This window comes from Drosophila kikkawai, chromosome 3L, assembly GCF_030179895.1.
Source record: "Drosophila kikkawai strain 14028-0561.14 chromosome 3L, DkikHiC1v2, whole genome shotgun sequence".
NCBI lineage: Eukaryota > Metazoa > Arthropoda > Insecta > Diptera > Drosophilidae > Drosophila > Drosophila kikkawai.
The window spans coordinates 18,131,666-18,145,441 of record NC_091730.1 but is presented as its reverse complement, the minus strand read 5'-3'; the positions used below and the strand labels follow the sequence as shown (position 1 = coordinate 18,145,441).

The window sequence follows — 13,776 nt, the reverse complement described above, 5'->3', positions numbered from 1 at the left end:
ATAGTGGATAGTGAGCCAAGTGGACTTGGAGGACCAGGGAGTGGCAACAGACCTGAAGCTCCATTCTGCATACCCAAAAGGGCTCCATTCGGAACCCTCAAAAGTTTTGGCCAAGAAGCACGATTCATTGGCTTAATCTGGGCAGACTTTGGGTCAGCTTCAGTTGTAGCTGCAGCTCTTTATCGGCTTACACACCCAAGACACCTTTGTCCATCCCTATCGGCCCCGTGGCCACCAGGTTGTCTGCGTTTTTGTGGCATTTTCAATGTGGTTTCCGTTTTCTTTGCTCTTATTTTTTAGCTTTAGTTAGATTATTTTAGTTTAGCTTTCGTTTAGTTCTCCCTTCTCTGTTTTTTACGCTTTGTATAGGTAGTTTTTGAAACTATTTACCGACTTTTTTATCGTTTCTATCGCAAGTACATTTTCCAAAACCGTTTTTGTTGTTTGCATTTAATTAAATTATATGAATACATTTCCTTTCGCTGTGTGGGTGTTGTGTGTTTGTGTGACTTTCTGTGTGTCTGTTTGCCAGTTGCCGAAACTAATTTCCAATTGGCGAGCCAAAGAAGAAATGTTTTCCTTTTAGTTTCCTTCCCTTTGCCGCCTGCCTTTGTAATTGTGCGCCTTGTTTTTGCTTGGTTTTCCCGCTCGCCTGCGCTTTCCCGGGCAAGAAGTTTAATTAATGTGCCAAACAAAGGTAAAGAGGGGGTGGCTGGGGGGCTGGGGCTAGGGCAAAGTAAAAACGTGAAGGTAAAACGTAAAAAATTGGCCAGGTTGCTATGACAAAGGACAAAGCGGACGAATCGAAAGCCAAAACTATGAGGACTATGTCGGTTGCTCATCGCTCCTAATTAGACCTAGTTGGGGCTGCCGGCACGGCTGAAAGCCCCGGCATTCAACTGGAAGGAGCCTCCGGTGGTGCGGGGTGCGGGATTCGGGGGTCCATTAAAAAGTTGCCCGACAAGTGGGAAAACCTCAAAAACAGGATGGCCCATATATATATATATATATATAAAGGACGCGCCTCTGGCTGCAGCAAAGTTTCACTTTTTTCCGCTAACAGGGTTAAAGTTTTTTATATTTTTTGTTAGTTTTTGGTGTGAGTGTGTGTGTGTGTGAGGCAAACTTTTAATAGTTTAGCGCAAAAAAGTGCCTGGCTCTTTTGTTTTCCTTTTTGGTTGCTTGTTGTTTAAATGTTATTTTGATTGTTTCAACTTTGCATTTGCTTGCTGCAACTTGCCACTAGTCATAGTTACAGCAGTTATCCTAAAATATATGCCTGATTTGTATATATATATATAATATTTATAGCTGGGATCACTCTCGATCGCTCTAATGGGGGCTTCTCCGCCGTCACTCTCTTTCGCTTGGTATAAAAATGTTTTGTTTGTCGTTATCGCTTCATGCTTTGCTTTATTTGTTCTTTTGCTTTCATTTTACTTTATTCGTATTTCTAGTTTAATTTTTAGTTTTATTTTTGTTTTGTATAAAATACTCACATTCACATTTACAACTACGAACCACGTAACTACTTATAGATGTATTGTATTGTATATATATAGACTTTATAAGATAGTTATCGTATGTGTATATATAAATTTACTTTATAATTATGTCGTATGTATATGGTATATTTTACTACTTCGAGCAGATCTTGGCGGCCCCGTCATACATTGCTAAGAGGACTCCTCTTCTAACCCCTCCTCCCGTATGCGGGCGAGTGTGTAGAACCTAGTGAGACATCCAATCCTACGCCTAGAGCTGATCGAGAGTCGTACCTAATCACACACCCTGTATAATGCTTCCCCTCCTGTTTGCCTCCTTACTTCCCAACAATTCCGCATTAGTTCCCCATCCGTTCCCATTGAGTATTTACAACTTAGATCTAGCAAAGGTTATAGCCTAGAGATTAGTAGAACGACAGCGAGAAGAAAGAGAGGAGGTCGCCGCACTTTGAGTGCGGGAGAGTATCGGGAGTCCTTATCCTTTCTAGTTTAGAGAGAGAGCAGGTAGTTTGCATTAGGTAACTGAATCGAACCTAGGATTAAAGCGCGAGTGTAGAGTAGCCGTGATGGGTTAACAACAACGTAATGGAAATGTACAGACAGCTATGGCATTTCATTTGCGATTTTCGAAAGCAAAAACGAAAGAAAAACCCACTAGTAATTAATTTGCTCTTAGTCTTTTCCAAGTCTTTTCTAAAAATTACTTTAAACTAAATCCCTTCCTTCGCCATCTCGCCTCCCTCGTGACTTTGCTTCCTAAATGGACGTATGAGTTTTGTGTACGCTCGTGTGTGATGTGAGTGTGTGATGTGTCTTCGAACTTAGTTCCACTTAGTAGTTCGCACTAAACTTAACCGGGGTGGTAAAGTGGGTATGGGGGTGAAGGGCCTGCTCCTGCACGCTCCTCTACTGCCGCTTGATGCCGTGTCCCCGCTACGATTGTTTCTTGCAATGCCCAACAAAACCCATCAGACGCTCAAGCTTCACGTAAGTCAGACCCTAGATGTATACATAGATATCTAAATTGTAACAAACACACTCACCGAGCGTTGTCCACCTCAACACGCTCTGTCTACTTTTTCTGCTCGGCAGGCTCAGGGAAAATGGGCGTGGGTTTTGTGTTGACATGAACAATGGTGCTACATAACTAATATTGTAGACAGAGATACTCTAGCTGGGGATATGGTAAATAATATGAATCAGACGAAGGAAGTGTACCTATTGAAGATGAGGCTCCGATGTTATTGGCCTCAATCTAAACCCTCCCAACCTGTGAAGTCCATTCAGGCTCCACCCTTATACAACCAATGCTCTACATCCCCTTAGGTGCCCAACAAGATATCAAATTAGTTCATTTTCAAAGTCATATAATTGCAGGCTGAGATAATATTGAAAGACATTTTCCTAAATCTAATCCTTAAGCCTAAGTTTACGTTATTTACGTTACGAGACCTCTTATTGAGTCAGTTTGTTTTAGATCCAATGAAAGGAAATAAAATTTAAGATAAGAAAGAACGCTTTTTCCTTTTTTACTTTACATTAAATAGATTAACTTATTAATATTCTTTTAAATCAATTAATTAATTAAGATGTGCAAACTATTTCAGGAGTCTTGGCGAAATTATAAGTATGGGTTCAGTTTTATTTTGTTGTTTTGCGGCTAGGCCGTACTCACGCTTTCTCCATCGACGTCAGCAGGCCTGATGACTGGTGATGTGTAGCTGTATGTGTTTTAAGTTATTTGAGGGACAAAACGATATTATAATTGCCAAATCTCCCAAAAAAAAATTGCTAAATTACGACCGAAAAGGTTTATAAGTACGAATTCTTAAATCAAAAGCTCCTATATGCAAAATTAATTATATTTTAGACACTATCATTCATGTTTATCCGCTCCTGGAGCAGAGTGTGGGCCGGATCAGCCACCAGCTCTCAATACGGATATGTAATGCTACTTCCGTCGTTCGCGCTGATGAAGATGACACGCACTATGTGCGACAGGGATGGCCGCAATCCCTTGCGTGAGGCGTGAGCGGAACGAGACCAGCCCGCCAAGGTGTGGATGCGGCAGAGCGCACGCGATGTGGCAAAGATGCACGGCGATGTGGCAAAGAACGATGTGGCCACGAAAAAGACACACGGCGATCCAATAGGTGCGCCGAAGAAAAGCACGGTGATCCAATATGTGCACCGTGTGAGGGAACGGCGATCCAATATGCGCGCCGTGTGAGGGAACGGTGACACGTTAGCGAGGCGGTAAAGAAAATCCAAATCGAGGATCACCGCAATCGGCACGTGTATGGCCGCCGAAATGGGAAGCGCAGCCCCACGCTGTGCGTGCGAATGCTCCGATGACACGTGGCGTTGATCCCGCTGAGAAGCCACAGACCATGCCAACGATGAATGCCACAAATGACTGCCACCTCACGTGGTGGGCAATTGCTGGCAAAAACAATGCCGGTCGCTTGGACGACTCTGCCGATACGGCTGACGCTGTTTTGAAAAGGCAAAATTAGCACTCCGGCGATCGATTATTCACACAAGCTTACCAATATACGTTAGAGCACTAAATTTACTTAATATGGGTATGATTCGCTTTAACAAATACTGTCGGATCGACACGATGCTTGCGGATTTAGGATCGACAAAAATTAATCCGAACTCGGGGACGCCTTGTGAGAAAGAGAACGGAAGTGAGGGGATCCAATGTGACCGTGGCTTGCAAAAATCCTGTTCGCGAATTTTTGTGGTCTTTTTTAGGTCCTATCGCATATTAGCGATTTGGCAGGATCGTAACTTTAACAGCCCGGTTGTTTGAAAAATGTGGGCGATAAAACTTATCGAGTTGCCACACTGGCTCGATTCCCACAACCACAGCTTTGATTTTTAGTCCCTGTGATTAACAATAAAAGCTGAAAAAGGAATCAAGAGCAATCACCAGATATCCTTGGCATGAAATCTACCCAGTTCCTTTCCGTTCATGTCCTCTAAGAGGTAAATTGAATGTCCAATTCTTGCCTTCACTCGGGCCTTGATACCTACAGGAGCGAGTTTCGCATTAAAATCCTTTGCTGCGTTGCTAAGTACAAAATTCCTTTTGACTACTTCTTGGCCAACCTCAAAAGAACGGGGTCTTGTTCGAAGATTGTAAGACTTTTGGTTTGCCTCGTAAGCCTTATTCAAATGTTTGCCGATGTTAGAACGAATCCTTTGGAATTCGTCAGTTTTTGTCAGGCTTACTTCGCCTTCTGCAAGAAGGTTTAGTTTACGCAGCAGTTTGTAGTCATGACCGTGGGATATCATGTGTTGACCAAAAACAACATGATAAGGCGATAAACCGATGGATTGGTGAATCGAGTTACGAAGAGAGCAGTTGATGCTACTGAGAAATGTGTCCCATTCGCGTTGGTCGGTGCGAATATATGCTCTTAAAGCAGCATTGATTGAACGGTTGACTCTCTCAGCACTGTTGGATTGTGGAGCATAGGCACCAGTAAACATATGACGAACGCCATATTTCGAAAGGAAGTCAGAGAAATCACGGCTTTTAAATTGAGTTCCGTTATCACTGACGACTGTTTCGGGTACACCAAAGCATGAAAATATTTCATCGCGCAATATATTGATGACCACTTTAGCCGTAAACTTTTTCACTGCTTTTAGAAAGGTGAATTTGGAAAAGTGATCAAGAATAATCAATATTCCAATATTGCCGGAATTGGAGCGCGGAAATGGCCCTATAAAATCGAGATAAAGTCTTTGGAATATCCTTTCACTTTGCACTTGTGCTCCCATTGGTGGTTTTAAAGAATGGGTAGGATATTTTGTGGTCTGGCATGTTTCGCAATTTCGAATGTAATCACGAACGTTGATAACCATGTTTGGCCAATAGAAACGTCGTCTGATACGCTCTAGGCATTTGGCCATTCCACAATGAGCAGATGTTGGTTGGTCGTGAGCCGAACTAATTACACTTTGACGCAACGACTCAGGAACGAAAAGTTTCCAGCAATCGTCTGGTGAAACGTCATAAGAATTGGGGAACGTTGCACGATGATAGATGAACTCATCTATGACTTTGAAATCCGGTGATTTCAGAGATTTGAATTTGTCTCTGAGAGCGGAGTACTCTTCCGATTGAAAAGCGCTTGATGATAGGTCAATTTCGGGATAAATTTCAAGGTCTATTGCAGAGATGTCAATCTCTTCGAACGATCGAGACAAAGCATCTGCCACCACATTTTCGGTTCCTTTGCGATGTTCGATTTGGAAAGAAAAACCCTGTAGCTTGATAGCCCATCTTGCCAATCTACCGCTTAGATCCGATTGGTTCATTAGCCATCGAAGACTTGAGTGATCGGTTACTACCTTAAAGCTATGACCGTCAATGTACATTCTGAACTTTTTAATTGCTAACACTACAGCCATGCATTCGAGTTCCGTAACTGTATAGTTACGCTGGGCTTTGTTTAGCTTTTTGGACATGAACGCTATGGGACGCTCACAACCGGAATCGTCGCATTGAGCTAGAACTGCACCCACTCCATGTAGTGAAGCATCACACTGCAAAATGAATGGTTTGTCGTAATTGGGATGAACAAGGCAAGGAGCAGAGCATAACTTGGCCTTGATGTTTTCGAAAGCTTCTTGGGCATTATCGTTCCAACTTAGTGTTTTGCCACGTAGTTGTTCCGTCAGATGGAAAATGACTGTGGAATAGTTGGATATGAACCGCTGGTACCAACCAGTCATACCAAGAAATCTTCGGAGCTGTTTTTGGGTCTTCGGAACCGGAAATTCGCTCACGGCTGCGATTTTGTTTGGATTTATTTGAAGAGTACCTTCACCCACCAGGTAACCAAGGTAGTCTACAGTTTTCAGGCAGAATTGACTTTTCTGAACGTTTATTGTTAATCCAGCCTTACGCAATTGGGTAGCTACTTCGGATAAATGCAGAAGATGTTCTTCGAAGTTGTTTGACAAAACAAGCAGGTCATCGAGGTAGACTAACACATGCGATTTTAATTGGTAGGGAATAACCAAGTCCATTAATCGGCACATGGTTTGTGGAGCGTTTGACAATCCAAAAGGCATCCTCTTGAATTGATATAGCGGACGATTCGGAACGGTAAAAGCAGTTTTGGCACGAGATTCTTGATCTAAACAGATCTGCCAAAAGGCATCTTTGAGGTCAATTTTGGATATGCAGTGTACGGGTGGAAGTCGACTCAGCAATCCATCCATTATAGGGATGGGGTATGCGTCCTTCACCGTGACTGCATTCAATTTCCTTGCATCGAGACAAAATCGTACCTTGCCAGGCTTGATGTGCAAGATAACTGGAGAAGACCAAGGCGATGAAGGAGCCTCTTCGATGACATCCATTTTAATCATGCGGTCGATTTCTTCACATAAAAGTTTTTCTTTAGCTGGTGAAAGTGGATAGAATCGTTGCTTTATTGCCTTTGCATTGGATGTGTCGATATTGTGCTCTAACAACCTAGTTAATCCTAAGCCCTCGTTCTCGAATGATGGAAAAAAGTCTATTACTTTCTGCAATTTTGATTTTTGTAAATCGGACAATCTCACATTATTCGAGTGTTCTTCCGGTTCACAGTTAATTTCGTTGATCGCAACTGTTTGCTTGATCGAAATGCCAAAATTTTGCCAAAAATCCATTCCGCATATAACTTCATGCTTTATCGAAGGTACTATCAGGAATTCAAAGTTGTCACTAATTGAGTTATAAGTCAGGGGAATGTGTATCGTGCCTGCAACATATTGCGATTGCCCATCAGCGGTTCTCACTACCGATTTAAATTTATTAAACGGCTTAGCTGAAATTATTTGTTTTGCTAGCTCACCACCTATAACGCTTTTGTTGGCGCCACTGTCCAAGAGAGCTAAATACGGTTGACCAAATATTTCTATGTTTGTAAAAGGCCGAATATCGCTTTTGTTTTGTGCGATTGAGGAAATCATAAAACGATTTAATGATCGCTTACGAGTCCAAAATTTACGAATTCGCCGTGAAGATCGCTGTTTGCGACGATAAACAGGATTAGCTTGCAAAATTTGGGATCTACGCTTTGCGTACTCCTGTACCCGCAAATGGTATGGGTTAAAAGGTTTGGTTTCTGATATGTCTGGTTGAAAGGTAGGCAAAATGGAATGAACATCATTTGCCACAAAATCTGGTTCTGTTGGTATTTTCGAAGCTAGCGGCGGACATCCGTTTTCTTCGCGTAACGAATGTCCTTCTTGGGGTTTTCCGAAACCGAATTACATTTTGCACAGTTGGGCTTATACACCTCCGGTGTTCCACAACCATAACAAAAAATACGACGAGGTTTAAGGCAATTGTGGTAACTGTGGCCTGTTTCCTCACAGTTCCAGCACTTAATTTTCTCAGCCGTCTTAACTACACAAATTTCATCCTCGACCTCACGTTCTTCCTCCGACTGAGATTCTGAATCTTCTTCCTGCAGAATTGCGTTAACGAAACGCTTGCTTGGGTTCGAACGTTGAATGGGCTTCATTCGGGTGTTAAGAAAGAATTCTTCGTGCCTGTGACACTCCTTTCGCAATGTTGCTAAGTTTGGGGTGTCAATGTGCAATAATTCGTGCTTGATCTCCGGTCTGAGATTATGACGAACTTCTACCGCAATTTCACTGTCCTGCATTGGTTCACGAAGGGAATCTGCGATGGAAAGCATTGCATCCAAAAAGTCATCAAAATTTTCCGTGTTACCCTGTTTGCGTCTACGCATGGCACATTTAATCTCACGATCAGATCTCTGATCTTGATATCTTTCCTTTAAACGCCTGCAAAGCAAGTTCCAATTCATGTTATCTGCCGATCTATGAACGCGCCAGTAAAAGGCTAATGCAGGGCCTGCGAACAGTAAGTTAGCAAAATGGGAGAGAAGTTCAAAGTTGCCGTTCAGGCATTGTGAAGTGAGGCAATTGACACGGTAAATAAAATCTTCTATAGCAATGTCGTTAGCTGAACCACTAAATTTAATACGCCAATTGGATATAATATTCGAAATTCTGTCTGGTCGATCCAGAGAGAGATCACTTCGATCACTGCGAAAATCTGTTGAATTCCTAGCCTGTTGAATGTTGTTTCGATCTGAGTTGGCATCGGAACCGTCTCGACTGAAATCTCGCTGCGGCTCACCTTGTCCATTATTGGCAAATGTGGACCTATTCAATTGTGTGAACGCCAAAGTTATTTGTTCTGTAACTGACTGCAGCATGTTAGCTTGGAAGGTCTGCATTGACTTCTGAATCAATTTTTCCACGTGATCTTCCGTTACCACCCTCGAGTCTGAGTTACCCTCGCTACGAATTTCCTGCAGTGAATTTTGCTCAGAACCACCGTTTTGCTTTGCCGCATTTCGCGACGCTGAACGTGTCTGTACCTTGTGTCCCTGAGATCTACTAAGAGGAGCCGAATGAGGTCCTACCTCGGGTTGAGAGAAAGTTTGGCCACACCTGGGGCATTTGTCGTTGTTCTTGCTATAATTGTCAAGGCAAAGCTTGTGGAAAGAATGCTTGCAACGGGCTTCAAGTAAATCCAGATTACACACTGGTCCGTTGCAGATGATGCAATTTGCAGACTCATCAGTCTGAAGATCTACTAAATTTTCATTGCTGTGTGTCAACATTTTTGACGCTTTTCGAAATATAAAACAAAAAAAACGAAATGAGATACGGTAAGATAAGATAAGATACGATATAACGAAAACAAACTGGTCGTTCGAGATGAATACGATATACGATAAATGAGAAATGCAGTTTAGGTCTTACCCTGGGTAGTATAGCAATTGGTTGTGTCATTCAATAGGTACAAATGTTGTAAACGGAATGTAAATAAAGGGTAGTAAAATAAATATCAATTTATTTTGTCTTACCAATTAGAAGAGTAACTAGCCGAATCTATCCAGCCAGATAAAATCTCGATCCTAACTGATAAGAAGGTAGTGTTTGAATATTGAAATCCTGGTATAGAACCGACTTTGAATCAGAACTATAATTCCAAGGAATCAATTACTCAAATTGGAATGTTCTTTTAACTATAATGTTCGATTATTACCGAACTGATAGAAAAAAAAACAGTTAAAAGTATTACATTTCCTCCGGTATGGCTCCGAACCTATCCAGATGCCATCAATTCCAGGACAGAATTTGAAATACTAAACGGAAACTAGAAGTGGATGGTTTGAATATTAACGGGAAGCTCGGCTGTCAAACGACAGGTGCCTAATCAGGCATCGGGCTGGCCTTAACGTTTGGGCGCCAATTAATTATGTAACAAACACACTCACCGAGCGTTGTCCACCTCAACACGCTCTGTCTACTTTTTCTGCTCGGCAGGCTCAGGGAAAATGGGCGTGGGTTTTGTGTTGACATGAACAAGGGTGCTACATAACTAATATTGTAGACAGAGATACTCTAGCTGGGGATATGGTAAATAATATGAATCAGACGAAGGAAGTGTACCTATTGAAGATGAGGCTCCGATGTTATTGGCCTCAATCTAAACCCTCCCAACCTGTGAAGTCCATTCAGGCTCCACCCTTATACAACCAATGCTCTACATCCCCTTAGGTGCCCAACAAGATATCAAATTAGTTCATTTTCAAAGTCATATAATTGCAGGCTGAGATAATATTGAAAGACATTTTCCTAAATCTAATCCTTAAGCCTAAGTTTACGTTATTTACGTTACGAGACCTCTTATTGAGTCAGTTTGTTTTAGATCCAATGAAAGGAAATAAAATTTAAGATAAGAAAGAACGCTTTTTCCTTTTTTACTTTACATTAAATAGATTAACTTATTAATATTCTTTTAAATCAATTAATTAATTAAGATGTGCAAACTATTTCAGGAGTCTTGGCGAAATTATAAGTATGGGTTCAGTTTTATTTTGTTGTTTTGCGGCTAGGCCGTACTCACGCTTTCTCCATCGACGTCAGCAGGCCTGATGACTGGTGATGTGTAGCTGTATGTGTTTTAAGTTATTTGAGGGACAAAACGATATTATAATTGCCAAATCTCCCAAAAAAAAATTGCTAAATTACGACCGAAAAGGTTTATAAGTACGAATTCTTAAATCAAAAGCTCCTATATGCAAAATTAATTATATTTTAGACACTATCATTCATGTTTATCCGCTCCTGGAGCAGAGTGTGGGCCGGATCAGCCACCAGCTCTCAATACGGATATGTAATGCTACTTCCGTCGTTCGCGCTGATGAAGATGACACGCACTATGTGCGACAGGGATGGCCGCAATCCCTTGCGTGAGGCGTGAGCGGAACGAGACCAGCCCGCCAAGGTGTGGATGCGGCAGAGCGCACGCGATGTGGCAAAGATGCACGGCGATGTGGCAAAGAACGATGTGGCCACGAAAAAGACACACGGCGATCCAATAGGTGCGCCGAAGAAAAGCACGGTGATCCAATATGTGCACCGTGTGAGGGAACGGCGATCCAATATGCGCGCCGTGTGAGGGAACGGTGACACGTTAGCGAGGCGGTAAAGAAAATCCAAATCGAGGATCACCGCAATCGGCACGTGTATGGCCGCCGAAATGGGAAGCGCAGCCCCACGCTGTGCGTGCGAATGCTCCGATGACACGTGGCGTTGATCCCGCTGAGAAGCCACAGACCATGCCAACGATGAATGCCACAAATGACTGCCACCTCACGTGGTGGGCAATTGCTGGCAAAAACAATGCCGGTCGCTTGGACGACTCTGCCGATACGGCTGACGCTGTTTTGAAAAGGCAAAATTAGCACTCCGGCGATCGATTATTCACACAAGCTTACCAATATACGTTAGAGCACTAAATTTACTTAATATGGGTATGATTCGCTTTAACAAATACTGTCGGATCGACACGATGCTTGCGGATTTAGGATCGACAAAAATTAATCCGAACTCGGGGACGCCTTGTGAGAAAGAGAACGGAAGTGAGGGGATCCAATGTGACCGTGGCTTGCAAAAATCCTGTTCGCGAATTTTTGTGGTCTTTTTTAGGTCCTATCGCATATTAGCGATTTGGCAGGATCGTAACTTTAACAGCCCGGTTGTTTGAAAAATGTGGGCGATAAAACTTATCGAGTTGCCACACTGGCTCGATTCCCACAAAATATAGGTGTGTATGGTTTATATCCGTATCCGTATCCGTTATGGTAGAAGGAATGACTGCTCTATATATATATATATATCCGTAGTCAAGGTGTATATCTATAATATCTGTATCTTTTACAATTTCTCGCTTTCTGTATATTTATATAACGACAACAACAACTAATTATTGCTTTTCGGTTTTTTTTCTCGACATTACTTTTGCTTTTTGTCATTTTGCTTGTTTTTTTTTTTTAGTTTTTTTCTTACTTTTTTTGTCAGCTTAAACTACTTTAAAAAATCATTAATAATTTACTACAACTCTAGAACAAAATCAACAAAACTGTGGAGGGAGTGGTGGTTTAGGGGGAGGGGAGCTTAAATAAGGGGGGGGCAGCAGGTTTACAGGGATCTAAGGGGGTTCGGGAAAAGCTGTTATACGCTAGCTTATTATGAATATTTCATGTTTCACGTTCTCCGCTTCCGCCGCATGTTCTTCGTCCTTACTTCCGCTTCTATTTGTATCTGTAGTAGGATTAAGAGATGTCCTTTATAGTTAGAGAGAGCTGTAGTTGAGTTGCGTTCGCTATGTATCCAGTATTCCAGTATTTTTAATCTGTCCTCCTCCATCTGTTGCTTAGCTTGGTTTACGGTTTACAGTTTACGGTTTACGGTTTATGGTTAGGTTAGTTTTAGTTTATTGAGACGGTGGTGCCTGTGCTGCTGCCCGGATCGGATCCCCTGTGCACTTCCTAGTCCCCTCACGTCCTGAGCATCAGCAGGAGCCACCACGAGGAGGCGCCCAGCCAGAGCAGGCAGCTGATGAACTGCTGCTGGCGTCCGGTGCTCCGGCTGAGGCCGCCGTGGACATCGGTCGCCGAGCTGCGGCTGCTGCGCGCCGCTCCTTCGATGATGTTGTTGTTGTCCAGCTCATGGAGCACCGGCAGCTCGCTGAGATCGGAGGCCGGCGGCGGAGCGGTGCGCTCGGTGGGCGGGACGAAGAGGCGCTTGGGCTTGCAGCGCCGGTGCTTCTTGTACGTCTTGGTCACATTTATGCTGTAGCCCTCGAGGAACTCGGAGCCCTGTGGGTGCGATAACAAGAAACAAAAACAGAGAGTGAGTGGAAATGGCGGACATTAGCGGCTGGATCTGTATATAATAAATTACGACATTAATTAAATTTCTTTCTCCTCTGCTTCCCTTTCCAGAGCCTGGACCGTTGTCCTTGCGAGACGCGGAGCAAGCGAGGAAATTGAAAAGCTTATTTATGCCGTTGACAGTGCAACAAAAACGGGCAAAAGGACCAAGTTAAAAGCGAAGGATACTCAGGGATACTCTTGGCAAAGAGGAATATGTCGGAATTAATTCGATTTGAAATATATTTAGCAGCAGATAAGGTATAATAGCGAATTTATATATATTATATACCATTAATTTAAGGAAAGTCTGGGAAGAATACAGTTTATTTATGGTTAAAGTATTATATCTCTTAAAGTAGAAATTAATACCATTACTTTTAGTTAAAGACATCACCAAAAACCCTAATCAAACGCTTACGAAAATAGTCACAGGCCCCAAAAACATTTTTGGTAAACAAAAAGAGATGTTTAGGGTAAACACAGCCCAAGCCAAAATAAATTCCTGGTACAATTGCAAAACAATGAAGCTACAAAGCAGGTTCCCAGCTCCCTGCTCCCACTCCCTGACATCCACAGAGCTAGATCCACATCGAAATCCACGTCCACTGCGGCGTTTACTCCTGGCGTCCCCCAGTGAATTCGTTGGCAAAATTTTGTGTTTTAATTACGCTGAATAAATTTGTGTTTATAAATAGGTTCGGGGCGGGCGGGAGATCCTGGGACTCTCGAGCTGCGGTCAAATATTTTATGCCCAGTCGAAAATCTAAATCTAGCGAATGTCTGCATTTGTGTGCGTCCGCCGTCGGTGGGCGGTGGGCGTGGCTGACTTCATAACGAGTGTTTACTAATAATATTATGCAAATCGCGCGACGTGGAGGAGAACGGACGTCGGACGTCGGACGACGACGCTGTTTGTTGTTGAATTTTTGAAAAGGCATTTTGTGAATCGTTTTTCGGCGGGGCTTCGGCGTTGGCGGCGAGCATAAAAACCT

At 42.8% G+C, this 13,776-nt stretch overlaps 1 protein-coding gene across 1 annotated transcript in view; it reads right to left on the bottom strand.

Moving 5' to 3' along the window:
• Positions 1-2,855: 2,855 nt before the first annotated feature.
• The window catches only part of olf413 (DBH like monooxygenase olf413), a 136,291-nt gene continuing 125,370 nt past the window's right edge, over positions 2,856-13,776 (bottom strand). The window contains exon 12 of the mRNA XM_017175464.3: positions 2,856-12,727. Coding sequence (XP_017030953.1) covers positions 12,407-12,727 — 321 coding nt within the window. The 3' untranslated portion in view covers positions 2,856-12,406. The remainder of the gene's footprint in view (positions 12,728-13,776) is intronic.